General features: G+C 57.1%; 1 protein-coding gene and 1 long non-coding RNA gene across 9 annotated transcripts in view; one reads left to right on the forward strand and one right to left on the reverse strand.

The window, feature by feature from the left end:
• The first annotated feature begins 1,764 nt into the window (after positions 1 to 1,764).
• AMOTL2 (angiomotin like 2) lies at positions 1,765 to 19,953 on the forward strand. 8 transcript variants are annotated; one of them, XM_057316028.1, is made up of 11 exons: positions 2,332 to 2,706; positions 3,951 to 4,014; positions 4,624 to 5,418; positions 8,241 to 8,547; positions 9,562 to 9,706; positions 10,073 to 10,165; positions 14,040 to 14,335; positions 15,079 to 15,386; positions 16,383 to 16,600; positions 17,167 to 17,346; positions 18,141 to 19,953. In XM_057316028.1, the coding sequence occupies exons 3-11, from the start codon at positions 4,685 to 4,687 to the stop codon at positions 18,197 to 18,199; spliced, it is 2,340 nt and encodes a 779-aa protein (XP_057172011.1). In that variant the 5' UTR covers positions 2,332 to 2,706; positions 3,951 to 4,014; positions 4,624 to 4,684; the 3' UTR covers positions 18,200 to 19,953. The 8 variants fall into 8 exon arrangements, with proteins under 8 accessions (XP_026352846.3, XP_057172008.1, XP_057172010.1 ...); XM_026497061.4 differs by lacking the exons at positions 2,332 to 2,706; positions 3,951 to 4,014 and adding an exon at positions 1,765 to 2,039 and having other exon boundaries at positions 17,170 to 17,346; XM_026497060.4 differs by lacking the exons at positions 2,332 to 2,706; positions 3,951 to 4,014 and adding an exon at positions 1,834 to 2,039.
• LOC113253957 (uncharacterized) overlaps positions 5,047 to 20,027 on the reverse strand; it is a 96,831-nt gene continuing 81,850 nt past the window's right edge. Inside the window, exon 5 of the long non-coding RNA XR_008960667.1 lies at positions 5,047 to 6,693. This is a non-coding gene — a long non-coding RNA (uncharacterized LOC113253957). The remainder of the gene's footprint in view (positions 6,694 to 20,027) is intronic.

The raw sequence follows: 20,027 nt of genomic DNA on the forward strand, positions 1-20,027 counted from the left end.
GATTTTGCAACCCCAGAGTGCACGTGTCCCTGCCTACTCTCAGACCTCCACCAAGTGTCTCCAAGAATGCTGTCCACAGGGTAAGGCCATCTGAGGACCTCTTCTTCTCTCTTCCTTTTCATTTCTAAAATTTCTACCAAGTGTATCTAGTTGGGACAGTGGCATATTGGCCTTAGCTTCTCTTTGTAAGATGGGCCTTGGATGGACAAATATCCCTTAGCTTGGCATAAATGACTTATTTTCTCATTTGTCTCAGAGCCAGTCATTATTTGTAATGCAATATTTGGCTAACGAGTAAATCACACACACATACACACATTTTTGGGGAGGGATTTATTAAAAATTAACAATGTCCCTGGCTAGCAAATAGCTCTTTGAACTTACAAAGTTTTCTTGTCCCTGGTCTCTCCAGCAAATCTGGGACTTGTGAACTCCATGGTGAGGGAAGGAGCAGAGGACCCTACTGAGGGGTAGGACTGAGCCTTGACTCTCCCAGTGGACAGGGGCATGAGTCCCCACATGCAGATTTGGGAGGCCCGGTGTGGTCAGGGCTCTGGAACCGCACCTGGAACTGTGGGCATAGAGAAGAAAGGCGGGGGCGGGGGGGCGGTAAGGGCAGGTGGGCACAGTGTGTCTGAAAAGGTGTGTGCCGGCACAGATGGACCAGCCCAGTGGATAGTGGGGGAGTTAAGGGTCCTAAGGAGAGAGGAAAGCACTTCATCCGATGAAGAAGAGCGCGAGCAACAGAGGTAGACGTCAGGGAAGGCCCCTGACCGGCAGGGGTGTAGGGGGAACAGAGAGACTGGAAGGGAGAGAGGAGGGTTCCCAGGGTCTGCCCCGTCACTCTACAGGGAGCCTGGATCCTGGTGGCAACGGAAGGGTTTTGAGAATGAAAAACTGAGCAGCCAATGGTTACCTGGCGTCATCACTTCTGCTCTGTGTGACCCTGGGGCAAGCTAATTAACCTCCCCGAGCCTTGGTTTCCTCATTTATAACACAGGGATGATAACAGAACTCCCTGGGAGGATGATCTGGGAGGGCTGACAGGAATGACGAGGCGAAAAGCGGGTGGTGGCTCACCGTGCGCTCTGCGGAAATTTAGGGGTGCCCATTAGTACCTTTTTCCGGAAGAGTCGGACAGAGCGCCTGGCGGCGGGTGATTCAGTTGCTTATAGGTGGATCAAATTAACCGGAAGATTTTCAACCCAGATTCACACTTCCTGTGGAGACAGGCCCTAAAAGAGCGGTCGAAGGTGTTTGTAAACAATACCAGGGCAATTCAAAGGTTGCCGTCGGCGGTGAAAGCAGTGGGGGTTAGGGAAGAGACTGGAGCTGGAAGCAGTCTCCTCTGCGCCCGGGGTAGGGTTCAAGCCAGGCTGGTGTGGACATCTTTGCAGTCTTCCTCCCCTTGTGTACACACACACACACACACACACACACACACACACACACACACACCAGCCCCTCTCCCGCAGCAAACCCAGAACCCCTCAGGGACACACGATTGTCCATCTTCGGGTGTAGTCCCGCGGATAGGAATGAAGGAGTGAGTGGATGGAGGGGAAGGGTTTGGGGGACGGTAATGGCCGAGGGGATTCGTCCCCAGCAGCCCCGAAGGCAGAGCGTGGCGCTGGGGTAGGGAGGCGGGAGAGGCGCAGCGCGTCCTGGAGGGCTCCGAGCCGCCCGGGAACCGAGCTCAGGGGCCGGGTACCCGGCCCGCAGCGCCGCCTCCCGGGAGGAAGGCGGGGGCCGGGAGGAGGGAGCGGGAGGAGGCGGAGGGCGGCGGAGGGCGGAGGAGGGCGGCGCGCTGAGAGGTTATTTGTGGTTCGCTTTGATCCCGAGGGGGAACCTGAAACTCTCACATTCCTGGCATAGCAGCCGCCTCCGGCGCGGGCCGACCCTGGGGCTGCGCGCTGGGGCCCGAGCGGCCAGAGCGTCGGCGCCACCGCCGAGTGCACACCTCCGCCGCCTAGCTGAGCCGAGCCGGGCCGGGCCGGGTCGTCGGGTCTGACTACGCCGAGCACCCGCGGGCCGCCGCGGTAAGGAAGGCGGCTTGGGCGCTTCGGGGAGCGCGCGGGCCGGGAGAGACGCGTCCAGCCGGAGCCAGAGCCCCGCGCAGCCCGCCCTTTTCCGGGAGCGGGAGCCCGACGCACCAAGCGTCCTCAGGGTGAAGTGCGCCCTTTCGAGGAAGCCGCAACGGCGGCCCGGGGCAGTTCCTCGCTGCCGGCGCCGCGCGGTGCGCCTGGGTCGGGGGCTCTGGCTGGCGCGCCGGTCCCCTGGGGCGGGGGGAGGGGGCAGCCTCTGGGGAGAGCCGGGTCCTCTGTTTTGCGTCGTGGGCTGGGGAGAGGGGCGCGGAACAGGGCAGGAGGCGCCGCTTCGAGTTCAAGTTGCAGGGCCCTGGGGTTGAACTGGTTAAGTGGGGATTACAGGTGTCTTTGCCCCCAACTAGTCCAAGAATTCCTCTTTGTCTTCCTTGGAAAATCCTCTCTGTAGCCACGGAATGGCTCTCACTTAGAAAGAATGCAGCCGGCCGTCCAGCCCGGTGACGTCAGCGTTGGAGCATTTGGAAAACAAAGAGGGCTCGGGAGGCTGGGAGGGAGGCGGACCCGCGACGCTTAAGACCTCCGTGGGCTACCGGCTACCCTCGCCTGCTCGCTTTAGGCGCACCGGCGGCCTCTGGGTGTTCGTGGTCGGCTTGGAGTCCGGGTAGGGCGGGATCCCGGGCTGGCATGCAATCTGATTTAGAGACCTTTGCTTGGATTCCTTAGGCGAGCGTGAGCCCCAGCGAGAGCCGGAGTTGCGAGCTTACTTAGGAAGGGGTGGCGGTGGTTGCAGGGAGCCGGGTGCGCTGGTGCAGCAAAGGTGCATGGCCGGGGTGGTGGTCCCAGATTTTAGTAACGGCTCAGCCGAAAGAATGTGCATCTGAGGGGTCTGACGAGGACAGAGAGGCCCCGGAGGTGTTCCCCGCTCCCAGGCGCATTGCTGCTGGAGGAGACCAGGAATCTGTCCAGAAAACTCTGCATTCCCCCCCCCCCAACTCCGTCGTTCTCAGCAGGAGTCAGCCCAGACGGATTATTTTAGGAAATTCCCCGCGGATGAAACTCTAGGGCGAACTGATTGCAGTTTGTTTTGCCTCTGGTAACTCTGGAGTCTTGCACCTCCACACCTACTCTGTGTAGGGAGAGAGGTGACAGGATTGGGTGTCAAGAAGGATGGGTACAGAGATGCCTTTCAGACGCATCTCCCTCTCCTCATTTCTGGGCAGCCAGGAGGAAGGAGGAGATTGCCAATGGCTGCTCTGCCAACCTTCTGAACCCGGAATGCAGCAGGGCCCTGGGGCTGGTTTTGTGGCAGAGGAGGGGCCACATTCTCCCCACTCCCCTCCCCCCTGACATGAGGACCTTTGGAGATGTGGGTTCTGTTTGGTTTTCCCTATATCTAGTTTGGAGGTTTGTGTTGGAGGAGGCGGTGGGAAGGAAGCCGGGTGAGGTGGGCAGCTTTCCAGGACATGAGCTGCTGAGAGCCCAAGCTCAGAAGGGAATACCTTCCTCGGGAGATAGGCCTGAACTTTAGGCTTCCAGCCCCCAGCCTCAGCTCCCTCTAGCCAAGAGCCTCTCCCTTGCTCCCTTCCTCCAGTTGGCTCAGATCTGTGTTACTGATGTCAAGATGCTGAGTGCCCAGCCCCTCTTTGGCAGAGGACCTTCGGGGTCTTTTCTAAGTAGCAAGTGTGTGTGTAGGAGGGACAGTCATACAATCAAAGACATGGTGCCATCCTCTGTTTTTCCTGGAGCACCCATGCAGTGGCCGTGAGCACACAGACACATAAACCTTGATGGGTGGCCTCTTTTTGCCTCATTTCACAAAACCATGGTTCTGTTGTAGCCTCTCTCCTCTCATCCCTTCTTCACTAAACCAGATGCATTTTTTCCTTCTTCCTGTTCACCTTGCAGAGTGACTGCCAAGGTCATTCCGTGACAGCGAGGATTCCGCATGGTGAAGGGGGTAGAGAGGGTGGTGAGTTAACTGTGCCAAGGCTAGGGCTCAGGCATGCTGCACTGCATTCGGGGCTGTTTGCCCGGGGTTTCTACTAGGCTGGACTCACTCTTTATCACCTGCCAATAAACTGGGGCCCTGTCTACCCCTGGGCTGGCCCGCTCAGTGGTTAGAGCTGAGCTACCCCTGCCCTGGAGTCCCTCATCAGCCTTTTCTATGGGAAGCTGACTGCAGAAGGCTGTGGTTCCTGGGTGGGTGATGACCTTCGAAGTCACTGGTGTCTTTCTTTAGGCCTAGTAAGGCTCCGTGACTATGACTGTAATGGCAATCCTTTGCCAAGGATTTACAGTGCCCCAGGAGCTCAGCGGCCATTGCCTTATTGAATTTTCAACTCCATGAGGCAAGCATTATTCTTTACATTTTTCCGATGGAGAAACCGTCTCACAGGTTAGGTAACGTGCCTTAATCAGTAGGTGGCAGCATTGGCAATTGAGCCCAGGCTTGTGTGATGCCCCCCCCCCCCCAGCCTGGCTCTTTACCACTGTGCTTGGGACCACACTGTAATGGAAAGTACCCCCGGTCCTCTTTCCCATGTGCCCCCCCTCATTGAGCTTCTTTCTGTCCTCCCAGGTGCCCTGGGGGCAGGTGCCACCAGCCATTGTCCAGGCGGGTGTGTGCCAGCCAAGGAAGCATGAGGACGCTGGAAGACTCCTCTGGGACAGTCCTGCACCGTCTCATCCAGGAGCAGTTGCGCTATGGCAACCTGACTGAGACCCGCACGCTGCTGGCCATCCAACAGCAGGCCCTGCGGGGTGGGGCCGGGGTCGGGGGCACCGGGAGCCCCCAAGCCTCCGTGGAGATCCTGGCACCCGAGGACACTCAGGCGCTGCAGCAAGCCACAAGGCAGGAACCCCAGGGCCAGGAGCACCAGGGCGGTGAGACGCACCTGGCAGAGAACACCCTCTACCGGCTGTGCCCACAGCCCAGCAAGGGTGAGGAGCTGCCCACCTATGAAGAAGCGAAAGCCCACTCGCAGTACTATGCGGCCCAGCAGGTGGGGCCCCGGCCACATGTCGGGGACCGGGATCCCCGAGGGGCCCCAGGAGGCAATCGGAGTCAGGATGAGGCCCTGCGGGAGCTGAGGCATGGGCATGTGCGCTCCCTGAGTGAACGGCTCCTGCAGCTGTCCCTGGAGAGGAACGGTGCCCGGGCCCCCAGCCACATGAGCTCCTCCCACAGCTTCCCGCAGCTGGCCCGCAATCAGCAGGGCCCTGCATCCAGGGGTCCCCCAGCCGAGGGCCCAGAGCCCCGTGGACCTCCGCCTCAGTACCCACACGTTATGCTAGCTCATGAGACTGCCACTGCTGTCACCGATCCACGGTACCGCACCCGCGGGAGCCCACACTTCCAGCATGCCGAAGTCAGGTAACTGCCCACCCTGGTCTTTCAAGCTCTTGACTTTTCTTCCAGTAGGGTTTTCCCCCGGGGTGGAGAGCCTCCAGACAAACCTTGCGCCAGGGCTGGTAAGCCCCAGAGAAAGGCCATTGATACCCCTCTCCTTCCCAAGAAGGAGGAGCTGATGCCTGGAGGAGAGCAGGACTTAGTCCACGTCACAGGAGAACTTACTGGTGTCTTTTGCTTTAATTTGGAGATGAATGCCACTGTGTGATTAGCTGTAGCAGTCAAGTAACTAGGGTTCCCAGGGGCTACCAGTTACAGTAGGGGGTTAAAGGTTAGGTTTTTGAAAGAACTTGCTAAAGACAAGGGTTGGGAATCATTGCCAAACTGTTTCCAAGCTAAGTAGGGAGAAGGTGGGACCTCCTTCTCTGGAGATTTTTAAGTCCAAGTGGACAGTCTGCTTTCTGTGATTAGTGGGAGGCAGTCCTAACTGGAGGCAGGAAGGACCAGATGGCCTCCTTAGAGACCTCTCCCTAACCTATACCAGGGCAGTAGCTGCCCTCTTGCTACTCTGCATTTCCTTTCCTGTTTTCCCATATGCTGCAGGTGGCTGGAGCCCCTAGTGGGAGAGGACTGGGGGTCCAGGCGAGCCCCTTTCTGGGGAGCCTTGGAAAAGGCTGCTGGGGAACATGGAGTTTGATTCTGAGTGTGAAGGAAAGCCTTTAGAGGATATGATTTGGCTGACCTCCTTAAAAAGGTCCCTCAGGCTGCAGGTAGAGAGAATAGATTCTGAGAGCAAGAATGGAAGCAGGAGACCAGGAGGAGACAGAAAGCCGAAAGGGTTTGCAGAAATACTGGTTCCTAGAAATGCGGCTCTGCCCCAGGCTTCTCCCTTGGTCCGACCCCTTCTGAGAAGCGGACACACCGCTCAGTTCACACACCGCATCTCCCCATGTGCTGGTCCAGGAAACCCCATAGAGGGGCCTGAGGATTTGCAGCCTCCTTTCCTCTGGAAGGCTCGAGGTCAGAGTCTGGTTCTCTTCATGCTTGCTGAGTCTTCATTTAGTCACCCGCTTTCCCACCATTGGGCCTTTTCCTGGGATAGATGCCTTTCCTTGCTCTCGAGAAACGAGTGACGCCATGGTGTTGGTATGGAGGAACCAGGGGATGGAGCCTTGTGGGTTTTCTCCAACCTCCACCTCTCGTGCCCCCTCCACCTTAGCTCCTTCCTCAGAGCTTGGTCAGGGAGAGTTTCGGAAGCTGAGTCGTGGGTTTCTTCTTTGGGAGCAGCCTTATTGAACCCTGTCAGGAAAAGATAATATCGTGGAAAGGAAGTAGACCACAGGAGAACAAAAAAGGGAGGGAGGGGAGGGGCAGAACAGGGGAAGGGAGAGCAAGTGTGAAGGGAAAGGAGACTCTATTCTTTCTCAGAGCTAAGTCATCCCCAAAGAATGCCAGTTGTGTCTGCCTGGACCGGTGCAGGGGGGAGAAAGTTCATGAAGCAACCCCGAGAATGCCACATTTAGCAGTGCAGGGAGAGTTCGCACATTCCAGTGGGGACCCTCTGCTCAGCCCTGGCTGGTAGCTCTGCCTTAGACAGTGAGAGCAATAGATCTGTCCAGCCTTTCGTTTCAGCTGATCACATAAGGATTGTTCATTGGGAACTTGGGGGAGGGACTTTTCTTTTAGCCTAGGGTCCTCGGGAGCAGGGGAGAGGAGACTATGGGGGAGGGCATAAGTGCTGAGGTGATGGACCCACGAGTGGAATTCAACTCTCATGGAGCTCCTGGGACTTGGAAAATTCCTGGCGTAACGGAGGCAGTCTGTTCTTTTACACTTGGAGTCACAAGGCCCCAGAAAGGCTCTGTGACCAGCCTCCACCCGCGTACCTCTTGCTCTTTGCTCTGTCCCTTAATGGGGCTCTGAGGGTGAGATTACAGCATCACTAGAGGCCAGTGGAACATTGTCCCTAAACTCGGGCTATTGCGGTGGTCCAGAGGTGGCCCCTGCGCCTAAGAAAACCCAGTGTGTGGGTCACATTTATTCCTTAAACAGACAGTAGGCTGCAGTTACCACTGGGAGAGGTAGAGGATGGGCCGCCGTTGTGGGAGCACGTGCTGTAGGCCCAGCATCCTGCCAGGCTTTGTGTAGGCCTGGCCAGCCCCTTGAGGCTGGAAATGCTGACCCTCCTGGAGCAGAGGCATGTCAGCACCCCGGGGATTTGAAAGCTGATTTTGTCAGGCTTTGGAGCTCAGACTCTTCCCCCGACATCTATGTCACCACTCTGCCCTTAGCCACACTACTCAAAAAATGTTTCTGCAACGGGTGACGGGGCCCGAAATAGGAGGGAGAAAAATGTGGGCGTGCTGCACTGGCAGGTGCTAGTGTAAGAGGCTTAGAACGGACACGGGGTAGCTGCTGGGGCCCAGCCACCAAGTGGCCCAGGGGCCTGGAAGGTTCTGTGCTCAGGCATGATTGATGTGGCCTCCAGACCCAAAAAGAACCTTCTGTGGATTAGAAAGGTCAAGCATGCATTGCTTAAGATGCCTTATTTAAGTACTGGTCGCTCCTAAGGTCCAGGACTACTCAGGCTGATCCCCAAGGCCTTGGCCACAGTGAGGCTGGGGGTGAAACAAGCATCCTGATGTTAACCCCTGCTAGCCCCACGCCCTTGGCCCTTGAGAGTCTTGAGTACACACAGTGTGGAAAAGGCCTTCCCCACTGGTCACTGCCCCATGTTGTGTGGAGACTCCCCAGTATGCCAGGGGGCTGGGCCACTCAGGGCTGCTCAGGGGTGGGAGCCATGGGGATCTGTACAGGCTCTGAACACCGTCTGTTCTGTTCCCCAGGATTCTGCAGGCCCAGGTGCCCCCTGTGTTCCTCCAGCAGCAACAGCAGTACCAGTACTTACAGCAGGCCCAGGAGCACACCCTGCTGCCACACCCAGCTGCTCTCAGCCATGGCCCCCTAGGCTCCCTCAGTCCACCTGAGGGAGAGGGGCCAGCAAGCACCCAGGCCTCCTCTGCCACCTCGGGCAGTGCCCACCTGGCCCAGATGGAGACGGTGCTAAGGGAGAATGCCAGGCTGCAGAGGGACAACGAGAGGCTGCAGAGGGAGCTGGAGAGCTCAGCAGAGAAGGCTGGCCGCATTGAGAAGGTAGGCCCTGCTGGGGCCTCAGAGGGGCGGGGTGGGGGAGAGCTGCTGCCCACCCCCTCATCCTTCCTGTGCCCTCCCTCACTGACTCTAGACAGCTGGGGAGCAGCCTCAAGGCCAGCAGAGCAGGCCTGGAGTGTGAGCAGTTGCTGGCCAGTGGTGATTAGAAAGAGCCCATTCACCAGCTCCCTGCACACCCTTCCCCTGCACACACACACACAGCCCCCCCCCGCAGACACCTCCCACAGAGAGGCCTTTGTGTCCCCCACACAACAGCAAGTCTGTTCTAGGCCAGCCCTGGCCAAAGAGAAAGCCCCTCCTCTTGGAAAAAACGAGCTACTTATTGGAATCATAGGCCAGCTCGGAGCACGTGCGGGACCTGCCAACAGCCAAGTGGGAGGGGCAGCTGGGGCCAGGCTGGCCCTCTGCAGTGGACGGCGATGGCCAGAGGAGGAAATACTCCAGCCAGAGGCAGCTCAGGCTGGGGGCTAGTGCCCCGTTCTTTTGTGAAGGTTTATCAGCTGTGTGTTCACAGCCATGGCAGGTGGCCTCGAGCCTCCTGTGGCGATCCTGTGTGTCCCAGATAGCTCAAACCCCCAGAACATGGCTGGAGTCTTTGTGCCCACTCCTGGCCCACTGGGCTCAGATTCTCAGTAGAAACTGGACAAAAGTAAAATGTTTCTTTCTGGACGTTGGGCGCAGGAAAGCTGTGTTGAGTCCCTCTGAGGCAGCTACTTCCAGAGTCCCTGGCCCTGGGTTCAGTCAGCATCGGGACCTTGGCACAACTGAGGGGACCCTTGCTTGCTGGTTCTAGTATCTGATTCATATTGGAGGCCACAAGCTTCTGACCGTCCCACTGTAGCCACCGGGATTTTTTGCTGTTGCCTTTATCCTCTCCTCTGTCACCCTTTCTGTTGGAGAGTAGCAGAGCAGCCTGGGCCTGTGGAGGGGACCCTGATGCCACACACTCTCTGGGATCTCTCCCCTTCCTTCAGCTCTCCTGTCTGCCTCTTGCAGCTGGAAAGTGAAATCCAGCGGCTCTCTGAGGCCCACGAGAGCCTGACGAGAGCCTCTTCCAAGCGGGAGGCCCTGGAGAAGACAATGCGGAACAAAATGGACAGTGAGATGAGGAGGCTGCAGGACTTCAACAGGGATCTTAGAGGTGAGAGAGGGCATGCAGGATGAGGGTGGTGAGCATCTGTGGAGGCCCTGATTCCTCTGGCCTAGGGAGGGACTCAGAACCTCTGCCCTCTGCAAAAATAAGTGTACATTGGCTCAACGGGGGCCAGTTTGAAACTCCTTGGGAGCCATCTTGACAGGGGGATGCTCATGTCTGTTCTGCACCTTGGAGACTCTCGTGGAACCCTCACCCATGTGGCCCAGAATGTACCCAGGGCTTCCCTCTCAGCCCGGCCCTGGTTTGGAGGGTGCAGCCCCACAGACGGGACCCCAGGGGACACCCGGGCAGGCAGCTTCACCTGAGACTTACACATCTTTCCTTAAAACATTTTTCCTTCATTTGAAACAGAGAGATTGGAATCTGCAAACCGCCGTCTGGCAACCAAGACCCAAGAGGCCCAGGCAGGAAGTCAGGACATGGTGGCCAAGCTGCTGGCTCAGAGTGAGTAGGGCTTCCGCTCAGGTGCCCGGACAGTTGTGCGGGTGGGGAGACCTTGGCAGGGGCTGTGGACACGGAGGATTGGCCCTCCTACCTGTCAAAGCAGTGCTTTGAGCACGGGATTGCTGAATGCCTCCGATGTGCCCGGCACTGGACTGTCCTGGCTGGGAGGGGTGGCTTCTGAGGAATAAGAGCTGGTTCTGTATTTACTGGATAGATGAGTGGATACAAGAGGGACAGCTGGGGTGCAGTGATTTGCTGAGCTGTGCTGCTGAGTCCCTACAGTATCCTTCAGAACTGGAGGTGCAGTGGGCCGTGGGGGAGGCCAGATAGCCCTGGAGGCAAATGGCAGCAGAGAGAAGTAGTTCCCCAGGGAGTTCCAGGCAGCAGAAAGGTGAGGGGGGCCCAGTTGGAATGTGAGAAGCTGGGGAGCATGATGCAACTGGGCCATAGCAAGGTGACCAAGTGGAGGTATCCACAGACAACCGGAAGTGGGTTCCTGGAGCTTAACCAGCAGTGCAGTCTGAAGAAGGGGTTTAGGAAGCTCCTCTCACAGGGGTGGTGGAAAGCTTCTGGAAGACAGTGGATGAATTCACTATTGACTAGTCTATTCAGTCATTTGTTCATTAGCAGAACCATGCTAAGCTGCTGTCAGGAATTGGGCAGAGGGTGGAAGCAGGCCCAGGTACCAGGGTAGGGAGGTCAAGCAAGAGGGGTTGAGCTTGAGAAAGGAGCAGGGTCTTCCAGCCATGGATTCAAGGGAACAGAGGTGTCCCTGGCCTTGGAGGCTAGTGACTGGGAAGTCCCCGCTGGCCTGAGAGAGAGGCTCTGTGGAGAGGGCAGGGGCAGCGAGCTGCCCACAGGGAAAGAGGCAGTGGGATGGCTCAGGTGGAGGTGCGTGGAGTGGCACTAAAGGAAGCCCTGAGCTCGGCAGCAGGAAGAAGCTCTAGCAGTCAGAAGAGACAGGGAGGCAGTTAGTAAGTTCCTACTGTGCTGTAGTGGTGTTTGGGCACTTCCAGAGAAATGGGATGGGGGTGGCTAGTGTCCTGGTGAGGGTGGCTTGGAGGAAGCTCACTGTGTGTGAGGGGCCTGGAGAGTAGGGGCTGTCCAGAAGTCGGGGAGCAGCTTGAGGACTGAGCCCTGGCTGGCAGCACCTCCTCCTTCCCTAAGGAGGGCTCAGAGCGTTGGACAGGGCTGCCCAGGGCAACGACTGGGGGAACGCAACACTGGAGGGATTGGAGGTGGGGGCTGAGCTGGAGGTAGGCTAGGCCCTGCTGAACCAAGCGAGGTGGCAATGACTTTGGGTCCCTGGGAGGGAGGTGGTGGTGGGGGAGGACAGGGAGGGAGCAGCCCTTGGTGTAGCCCTTGGGAGTGTGGGCATGGGTTGCTGGCAGGAGGCAGAATGGGGGCATCCTGTAGGAGAGGGTAGGCTATGGGGGAGCAACGCTGTCTGCTGCAGAAAGGAAGTCACTAGGCAGGTTTCTGGGAGCCGGCAGAGGAGGAGCGAGGGGGGAGGCCGGCCTGGAGGCGTTTCCGCTCCCGGAGAGCGAGCGCTAGGCTGTTCTTGGCTCCTCACTGGAGCCATTAATCTCAAAGCGGCGGGTGACCTGGATGCCTGGCATTCCTGAGCTGCCGGGCTGTTCCGCTCCAGGCCCGCCCCCCCGCCGCTCCCTCCCGCGCGCAGCCCAGAGCGACTGGGACAAAGGAACAGGGGCTGAGCTGGTGGGGCTGAGCCAGTGGCTTTTTTCAAGGCGGAAGACAGGCATATCCCCCTTCTTCCTGCACAGCTTGCCCGACCTTCCTGTCTGCCCTTGGCCCCCTCCCTGTCTCCCGGTTCGTCTCCCACCCCAGCCCAGGAGCTCTCCTCCCCAACAGACAAGACAAGGCTGTGGTTTCATCCTGGTGGCTGGGGATGGCCGAGGCTGAGGCCTTCCAGGCCCTGCCAGGGCCCTAGAGGTTGTGCAAGGCAGCAGGAAGCTGCGAAACAGAAGGCTGGGTCCCCCCACCCCTCCCCAAGGGCTGAGGAAAGCCAAGCAGCTCTTCCTTGTTCCTTAATACCCATGGAGAAAACACAAAATTCCCAGGGAAAATGTCTCTGGTTGACCTCACTTTTTTTCTGGGTTCAGTCAACAGTAGTAGGAACGTGTGATCATTGTCACCAATGCCACCTGCTTTTGGTACAGACCCCCCGCTTTGGCTGCTCTGGTCTGGCCCTGCCCTCCTTGGGGATCTGGCCTTGAATCCTGAGGCCTAGCTCTCTTAGCTCTCTGTCTCCCTTGGGAACCTGAGCCTCAGGTTCTGGGGCTAAAAGATGGGGCAGTCATGGTAAGGCTGGGATGAGAGGCTGCTGCCTGTAAGCTCTGTAAGCTCTGGGTTCTGTGAGCATGTACAGGAAGAGGTCATTGTCTCTAGGCCCAAATCCCTAATCTACTCTCTCTGCCAGCCCTAACGCTTATTAGATGCTAAGTCAGCCCACTGTGGATGCTTCAATTTCAATATTACTGAGCTTCCTCGTTTTTTCCCTCCACACCAAAGAGTAAGGCCAGCCTGACCCCAGCCTTGAAAAAAGCCAGATTGAGCCAGAGCTGACCTGGGTTCCCTGTGTCCTCCTCCTGCCCCCAGGGCCCTGAGTAAATGAATCCTCCCTTGGCCTACCCAGGTCCCAAGCCTTCACTCTTCTATTCCAGAACCTGTACTGTCCTATATGATAGGTACGTAGCTACATGTGGCCCAGAGCTTGATAGCCACGAGAGCCTCGTGGCTACTGCACAGGTTGGCACGGTATAGAACAATTTTATTACAGCAGAAAATTCCACTGTACCGTGACAGTGCTGCTCTAGAGACAGTGCCTTTGAGTTCATCAGACAGGGCCCAGAGCCCACCCCCTTCCACCGTCCAGTAAGGCAGGCAGCCAACACCCTCTGGAGGGCCAGGCTGCACTCTCAAAGGGCAGGTGCATGGGAGGTGGAGTTCCACCTAGAGCAGCCGCTGGAGGATGGCATGGTCTGGCTTGGGCCTTGCTTGGCCCCACAGTGTGAAGTGGGTCCCTGAGCAGAGTTCTCCTGGCAAGCAAAAAAGGTGGTTTAAAAGTCGGGATAGTTAGGACCTTAGACAAAAATCTTTGGACCACAGTCATTTTCATTAGGCCGCAAAGTGCATTTCATTATGAGCCGTGTTACCTACATCTCAGTGCTCCCCCAGACCAGGGGAGGCAATGTAACACTACTCTGGGGGGCCCTGCGTCCACAGAATGAGTCCTGGAGCCCACTTTGAGAGGCCTCTGGGTGTGGGGGCCTCCCACCACAGCCAGAAGCAGCCTGGTCCTTTGGAGGCCAGGCTGACTTGGGTCCCCACTTCAGCAGCACCAGTCACCTGTGTTTCTTCCCCAATATGTTAGGGGTCACATATCCTACCTCGAGGGGCTGTTGAAGGCTTCAGGGGAATAAGACGTGTAAGTGCCTGGCTCGTGGTGCAGCCAATGTGCTTCTTTTCTTCCCGATTCTTCATCTTCTCACTTGAACGGATGGTCCTGCACAGTCCACCTGCGCCTTCTCATCTGTCTGGCCAGTCTCTAGTGTCGTCACGAGGCTCAAGGAATATTGTGAATGTGTTTTGGAAATGGTGACACCCGACACAAGTAGACAGTGTTTGGGGCTGCGCGTGTCCCAGCAGAGAGGAAGTGTAGCCCAGTTACTCCTGCAAGGGCCCTTTGTGATTTACACTGCACCTCCTCCATAAAATGGCAATGGTAATAATAGTGCCTGACTGCTGGGGCTGTGGCAAGGATGACACACAGTCATGCTCCTCCGTGGAGCCCAGCACGTGGTAGGCTCTTGGTGGCCGTCCCTGACCGAGCGCCCCCACCTCCCCACTGCAGGCTACGAGCAGCAGCAGGAGCAGGAGAAGCTGGAGCGGGAGATGGCCCTGCTGCGCGGCGCCATCGAGGACCAGCGGCGGCGCGCAGAGCTGCTGGAGCAGGCTCTGAGCAACGCGCAGGGCCGGGCCGCGCGAGCCGAGGAGGAGCTGCGCAAGAAGCAGGCCTACGTGGAGAAGGTGGAGCGGCTGCAGCAAGCCCTGGGACAGCTTCAGGCTGCCTGTGAGAAGCGGGAGCTGCTGGAGCTCCGTCTGCGGACGCGCCTAGAGCAGGAACTCAAGGCCCTGCGTGCACAGCAGGTGAGCTCAGAGACCCCTCGAGGGGGCAGGGGGTGGGCGGCAGCTGAGGAGGTCAGTTCTGAAGCCCTGGGAGGCCCTGCTGAGATCCAGGTGGAGGCGCTCTTGGAAAAGCAAGGGTAGTCCTGTTCCAGCCTTGCCCCAGCTCCTGCCAGCCACCAGCCTTAGAAGAGGCTTTGCCTCTGGGCTGGGTGCCGGCCTTGGGGACTCAAGACCTGGGCTTTGGTCCTCAGCAGCAGCAGGGGTTGGCATCCTTGGTCCCTAGAGCGAGTGGCCAGGAGCCTTGATGCGGGAGACTAGCCAGCTCTTAGGTGTCTCCCCGACATGGAGAGGGCAGATGGTAACCCAGGTCCTGAGTCTTCATCCTCACTTTGGGCTGTGTTAGTAACTCTGGTGTTTACAAACCAGGTAGAGTTCTGTCTCTGCTCTCCACTTTGCCCTTCCCGCAGAAGTAGAGTGACCACAAGCCCTGGTCTGCCCAGGCGGGTTCTGGTCTACACCAGTTGTCATGGTGTAATTGTTAAGAGCACCCCTTGCCCAATTTGGAGGATACTTTCTCGGGTCCCCTATGCAAAGGCAGGCCTGATCTTTCCTACCTCTTTGGCCATGGGGGTGTGGGGGCAGGTGTGCCAGGAATGGCGGCGGAAGGCCCTGTGCATAAGTGAGAGCCCTCGGGCAGGGGTGAGGACCTGTGGCTGCCACACCCCGACCCTCTGCCCCTGATCACCGTGCACCTTTCTCCACAGCGACAGGCAGGCACCCCCCCTGGTGCCGGTGGCAACAGTGGATCCCCGGAGCTCAGCGCCCTGCGGCTGTCAGAGCAACTGCGGGAGAAGGAGGAGCAAATCCTGGCGCTAGAGGCGGATATGACCAAGTGGGAGCAGAAGTATTTGGAGGAGCGTGCCATGAGGCAGTTTGCCATGGACGCAGCCGCCACGGCCGCCGCCCAGCGCGACACCACTCTCATCCGACACTCCCCCCAGCCCTCGCCCAGCAGCAGCTTCAACGAGGGCCTGCTCACCGGTGGCCACAGGCAGCAAGAGATGGAAAGCAGGTTGGGCATTGGCATTGCAGGCCCGGCCAGGCCACCTGAGGTGGGGGGGGGGGTGGCACTGTCCAATCCCTGTTGTGCCCTTAGTCCCTGATAAACACCCCTCTGCCCATGAGGCTCAGCAGTCCCTCATGCTTCTGGGCCAATCCCCACGTGTCTGGCACACCAGGCATCACGCACATGTTCTTTCCCAGAGTTCCCACCGAGTCCTTAGTCTGCCCAGGAGACCTTGGCTGTGGAGGTGTCGGATGCCATCCAAGGCTCTGGCCTCTACCTGCTCCCCCCACCCCCAGTCAGTCAGAGAATAAGACTTTCTTTTTTTTTTTTTTTTTTTTTTTTTTTTTAAGATTTTATTTATTTATTCGACAGGATAGAGACAGCCAGCGAGAGAGGGAACACAAGCAGGGGGAGTGGGAGAGGAAGAAGCAGGCTCATAGCGGAGGAGCCTGATGTGGGGCTCGATCCCATAACGCCGGGATCATGCCCTGAGCCGAAGGCAGACGCTTAACCGCTGTGCCACCCAGGCGCCCCAGAGAATAAGACTTTCCAACGGAGTCCACACCATGTGCCACCCCAGAAGGAAGGTGGACTAGGTCCCTGGCTTGGGATAGCTAGTATTTTCTCTCCAAAAACCTCAGAGGTCCCATAGATTCTGTTCGACCTATGTCTGACTCAAAAGCACAAGCACATCAACTGAGCCCATTGGATGGTCAGCAGCTCTGGGATATCATCCCATGGGGCAAGGGTCGTGCCACTGCTGTCATCAGATGAATCCACCCCACCCCTTGACCTGCCTTTGGTGGCGTAAGAAGGGCCCTGTGCCTCATGCACTGGTATTTTCAGGGCTTCGGATTTCAGAACTGTGATGACATTTCTGAAGGCCCCCTCCTGGCCCCTGCTGCAAGGGCGAGAGAGTACAGCCTGGCTCCCAGGTGGGGAGGGGTGGAGGCCACTGGGTTTGCGGGTCTGACCATGTGGGCATGGCCTCTTGCCCCTCAGGTTGAAGGTGCTCCATGCCCAGATCCTGGAGAAGGATGCGGTGATCAAGGTCCTTCAGCAGCGCTCCAGGAAAGACCCGGGCAAGGCCATCCAGGGCTCCCTGAGGCCTGCCAAGTCTGTGCCATCTGTCTTCGTGGCTGCCGCGGCAGGGACCCAGGGCTGGCAAGCTCTTTCCTCTAGTGAGCGACAAGTGGATGCGTCTGCCCGGCTGGCTACAGGTGAGAGGAGGCGGCTGGGAGGCACAGATAGAGGGCTAGGTTGCTGTCAGGCCTTTGCTCCTACAACTGCGGCTCAGAGGAGTCACGGCTTCCTGACCCCTTGCCCAAGGGAGCCAGCTTACACGCTGGCTGTGGTGACCGACCAGCCCACAGCTGTCCTGCTGGCATGAGGGGGCATGCTCTAGTGCCCATCTCCATACATTCCGCACCCTGGATCCCAGCCACTTGCCGTTTAAGCAGAAATAGAGCTTCCTGTGCAGATGTCCCTTCCAGGCAAGCTCCTCCGCTCCTCTGAGCAGATGCCATAGAAATCCAAGAGTCCCCACTGGTTCTAAGATTTAATCCACTAAGAAGGGTTCTGCCACTTAAAGAGGTTTGGAAACCAATCCAACCTGATAGTTATTCCTATTTGGAAACAGGAGCACTGACTCTTCATTGAAGTTCTTGCAACTCAAGAGCAACCCGTACCACCTCATGCCCCCACTTAGTGCGGTTAATTTGAAGTGTCCTTCATGGGGCTCCCACTTGTGGATGAGGCAGTAACTGTCAGCCTCCTGCCTTTGCAGCAGACCGGGCCCCTGAGGAGGAGCCAGTGGCTGCAGCTCCCCTCCCTGCTCATGCCAAACACGGGAGCAGAGACGGGAGCACCCAGACCGACGGTCCCCCGGACAGCGCTGCCGTTTGCCTAGGACTGGATCCCGACAGCCTCCTGGGGTACAGCGGGGGCCAGAGGACAGCCTCACTGGGTAAGTCCCCCTTCCCTGGACTTCTGTGGCGTGCAGGGCTGCGGGCGCACTGGGGTGTGAGCTGGAGCACCAGGCCTTTTGTTCTCAGACCCCTCTGGCTCACTGCACTCCATGGGGAGCCGTGCACAGTGCCCGGCGAGCAGCTGTGTGGGCCACCTCTGTGTGGACGTGAGGGCTGGTTGGATGCACGGATGGGAGGAACTAAAAAGCCCGATTACAGACAGATTCCGAGTTCAGAAGGAAAGCGCCCGTGCGGGAGGCTCTTCGTCTCCTCTTTCGTGGCCTTCCTTACATATTTCATTGCCGATCTAAGCATCTAAGATCATGCAGCTTGGCAGGTGACCTGATGGCAATCTCAAGTTAGAAGAGTTTGTTTAAAAAGAGTCCAAGACAAAGATATTTGAGAAGATGCCTTTTAAATCTTTTCTTCCCTTTCACATTAGCCCTCGGGTGTGGGCCTGCGCTTCACGGTCCCAGAAAACCACAGGCGCGGAAAGAATGCTGCAGCCTCCCTCCCTCCCTCGCTCAGCGCTCCCCCTCCCTCCGAGCCTCCAACCAGTTTAAAGTTATAAATACATATGTCTTCCGCATTGGACGTTGACTGTCTGGGTGGAGAGCTGGGGGCGCTGAGCCTTGTGCTTTGTTGGCCAAGGGGAGGTGGGGACCTGGGCACCTGGGCAGCTGAGGGAGGCAACGTTGGTGAAGGGAGATCCTATCTTAAAAATGTGCCAGGATTTAAAAGGACAATCTTGTAACACTTGCTGGCGTTCGCCTGTGCTCTTGTTTCTCTCCAGACTCTGTTGCTACATCCAGAGTCCAGGACTTGTCGGACATGGTGGAGATACTGATCTGAAGGAGGTAGTGCTCGGGGACTCTGAACCATTCCCTGTCTCCTCTGCCCTCTGCCATTCTCGGCCATTCCAGCAGCCCCTCCAACTGCTGTTGCCCCGCTTTCCCCAACCAGGCACTCATTCCCAGTGACCGTCTGGTGCCCGGGGCTTAAGAAGGATGCTGCAGGGGTGAGGGGAGCTGTGAGAACACCCGCATGCTGAAGACCCTGCTTCTCAGCCCCACTGGAAACCCAGAAGGGAGCTGAGCCCTCTCTGGCCCCCCAGCTGGCACTCAGGCAGGGAGGGAGGGGATATATGGGTTTAGGAGAATGATTTGCCAAGATGGCTGCCCATGGACACCAGGTGGGCTGGTTCAGTACAAAGTCGGCCGTGCTGTTCCCCTGTGGCTAAGTGTGGTCCCAGCCCACCTCATCTGCTCCTCAGCAACTCAGCACCTCACTGCCTCCCTGAGATCACTGAGACTTGCATCTCCGGGGGACTGTTGAGGGTGTTAGCCCTGCAGAAGCCACAGCCTTGCCCCCTCACTTGGAGTGGGTAGGGGCCGTTTGAGTGGACTGAGATAAGCTGTGCAGTTTGTATATAACCCCTTTCTTGTGGAACAGAAGATTGAAGCATGCCGCTTCAGATTTGTGCCCTCTCTGTTCCCCTGTCCCTGCCACCACGGTTCCTGTAACGGCTGACTAGCCTCCCAGCTCTCTCCCCCTCTCAAGTTCTTGGCCCATGGATTTTGATGCTGGTTGATCCACATGACGCTGGCTGTCTTTTCCTCCACCTTGAGTCTTGTTTTAAATGCCCGTGGGACCCCTATCACCAGCCTCTTGAAATGGCTCCACAGCTCCTGTCCCTGGGACATTCTGTCGGTTTGGTTATGAACCCTGAGCCAGACGAAATGAGCCTCCACACACAGACATCTGCCATGGAGGGCTTCCCAGCACCAATTCTCTTTTGAGGGAAACTGGAGAAGTTGCCTTGTTCCCATCAGAGTCTTTATTCCTACCTGGAGGGATTGGGAGAGGGAGCTCTGCTGGTGAAAACTGGTCAGTGAGCAACCAGGTGTGACTCAAATCATCCTCTGAATGGAGCGCCCACGACAAAATGGCGCCCGTGAGGCTGGCTGCTCAAGCTGCTGGTGAGCAGTGCCCTGAAGCAGGGCCAGTGCTTTGGAATTAGAGCAAAGCATCCCGTGACAGCCTGCCAGCAGCAGTGACTTTGACTTCGGTCTTAGAGAGTCCCCCAGCTCAGCCCCAGGACCGATTGGTGGGTTTTAGTAGTTTGTCTTGACTGTTTTTAGTTCTCCTTGAATCTTTGTTTTTGCCTTTACTGTTTTTAGGTTCGGTATGTGTTCTTTTATTCCCATGATTCCTCAAGTTTCCTTTTTAAACATTTGCATTTGCTGGACAATTGCATATTTTTGTAAAATCCCTCCACCCTTCTTTAAAGCTGAAAAATACATTTGGTTCATGTGCATTGTTTACAAAGCAAAAAGAAAAAAGAGGAAAAAAAAAGGCAAAAAAATATTGTGAAAGGAAAAAAACAACTTAATATATTTTGGATTAATATTTGGTATTTCTTTTAAAGTATTTTTTGTGCTGTGAACGTTTTCTGCCAAAGACCATGATGTGTGTCTGTATGTTTAAGTTATCGTAAATATTTAAAATGTAAACATGGCTCTTTTGTTATGCCACCCTGTACCAGGACTGCTGCTGCATTCCATTGGGTATAACAGTATTTTAATAAAAAAAAATAATAATTAAAAGCGGTGTCTTTGCCCAAGTGAGAGACTACACTGGGACAGAAGGAGGAAAAGGAAAGGGTTGAGGAGTTGGCGGG

Source organism: Ursus arctos, unplaced genomic scaffold, assembly GCF_023065955.2.
Source record: "Ursus arctos isolate Adak ecotype North America unplaced genomic scaffold, UrsArc2.0 scaffold_20, whole genome shotgun sequence".
Lineage (NCBI taxonomy): Eukaryota > Metazoa > Chordata > Mammalia > Carnivora > Ursidae > Ursus > Ursus arctos.

Bases quoted from the DNA above. Each gene is read 5' to 3' on its own strand.
- AMOTL2 (XM_057316025.1), top strand. From the start codon at position 4,685: ATGAGGACGCTGGAAGACTCCTCTGGGACAGTCCTGCACCGTCTCATC. The intron at 8,548-9,561 runs GTAGGCCCTGCT...TGCCTCTTGCAG, and splicing joins AGGCTGGCCGCATTGAGAAG to CTGGAAAGTGAAATCCAGCG. The intron at 14,336-15,078 runs GTGAGCTCAGAG...CTTTCTCCACAG, and splicing joins AGGCCCTGCGTGCACAGCAG to CGACAGGCAGGCACCCCCCC.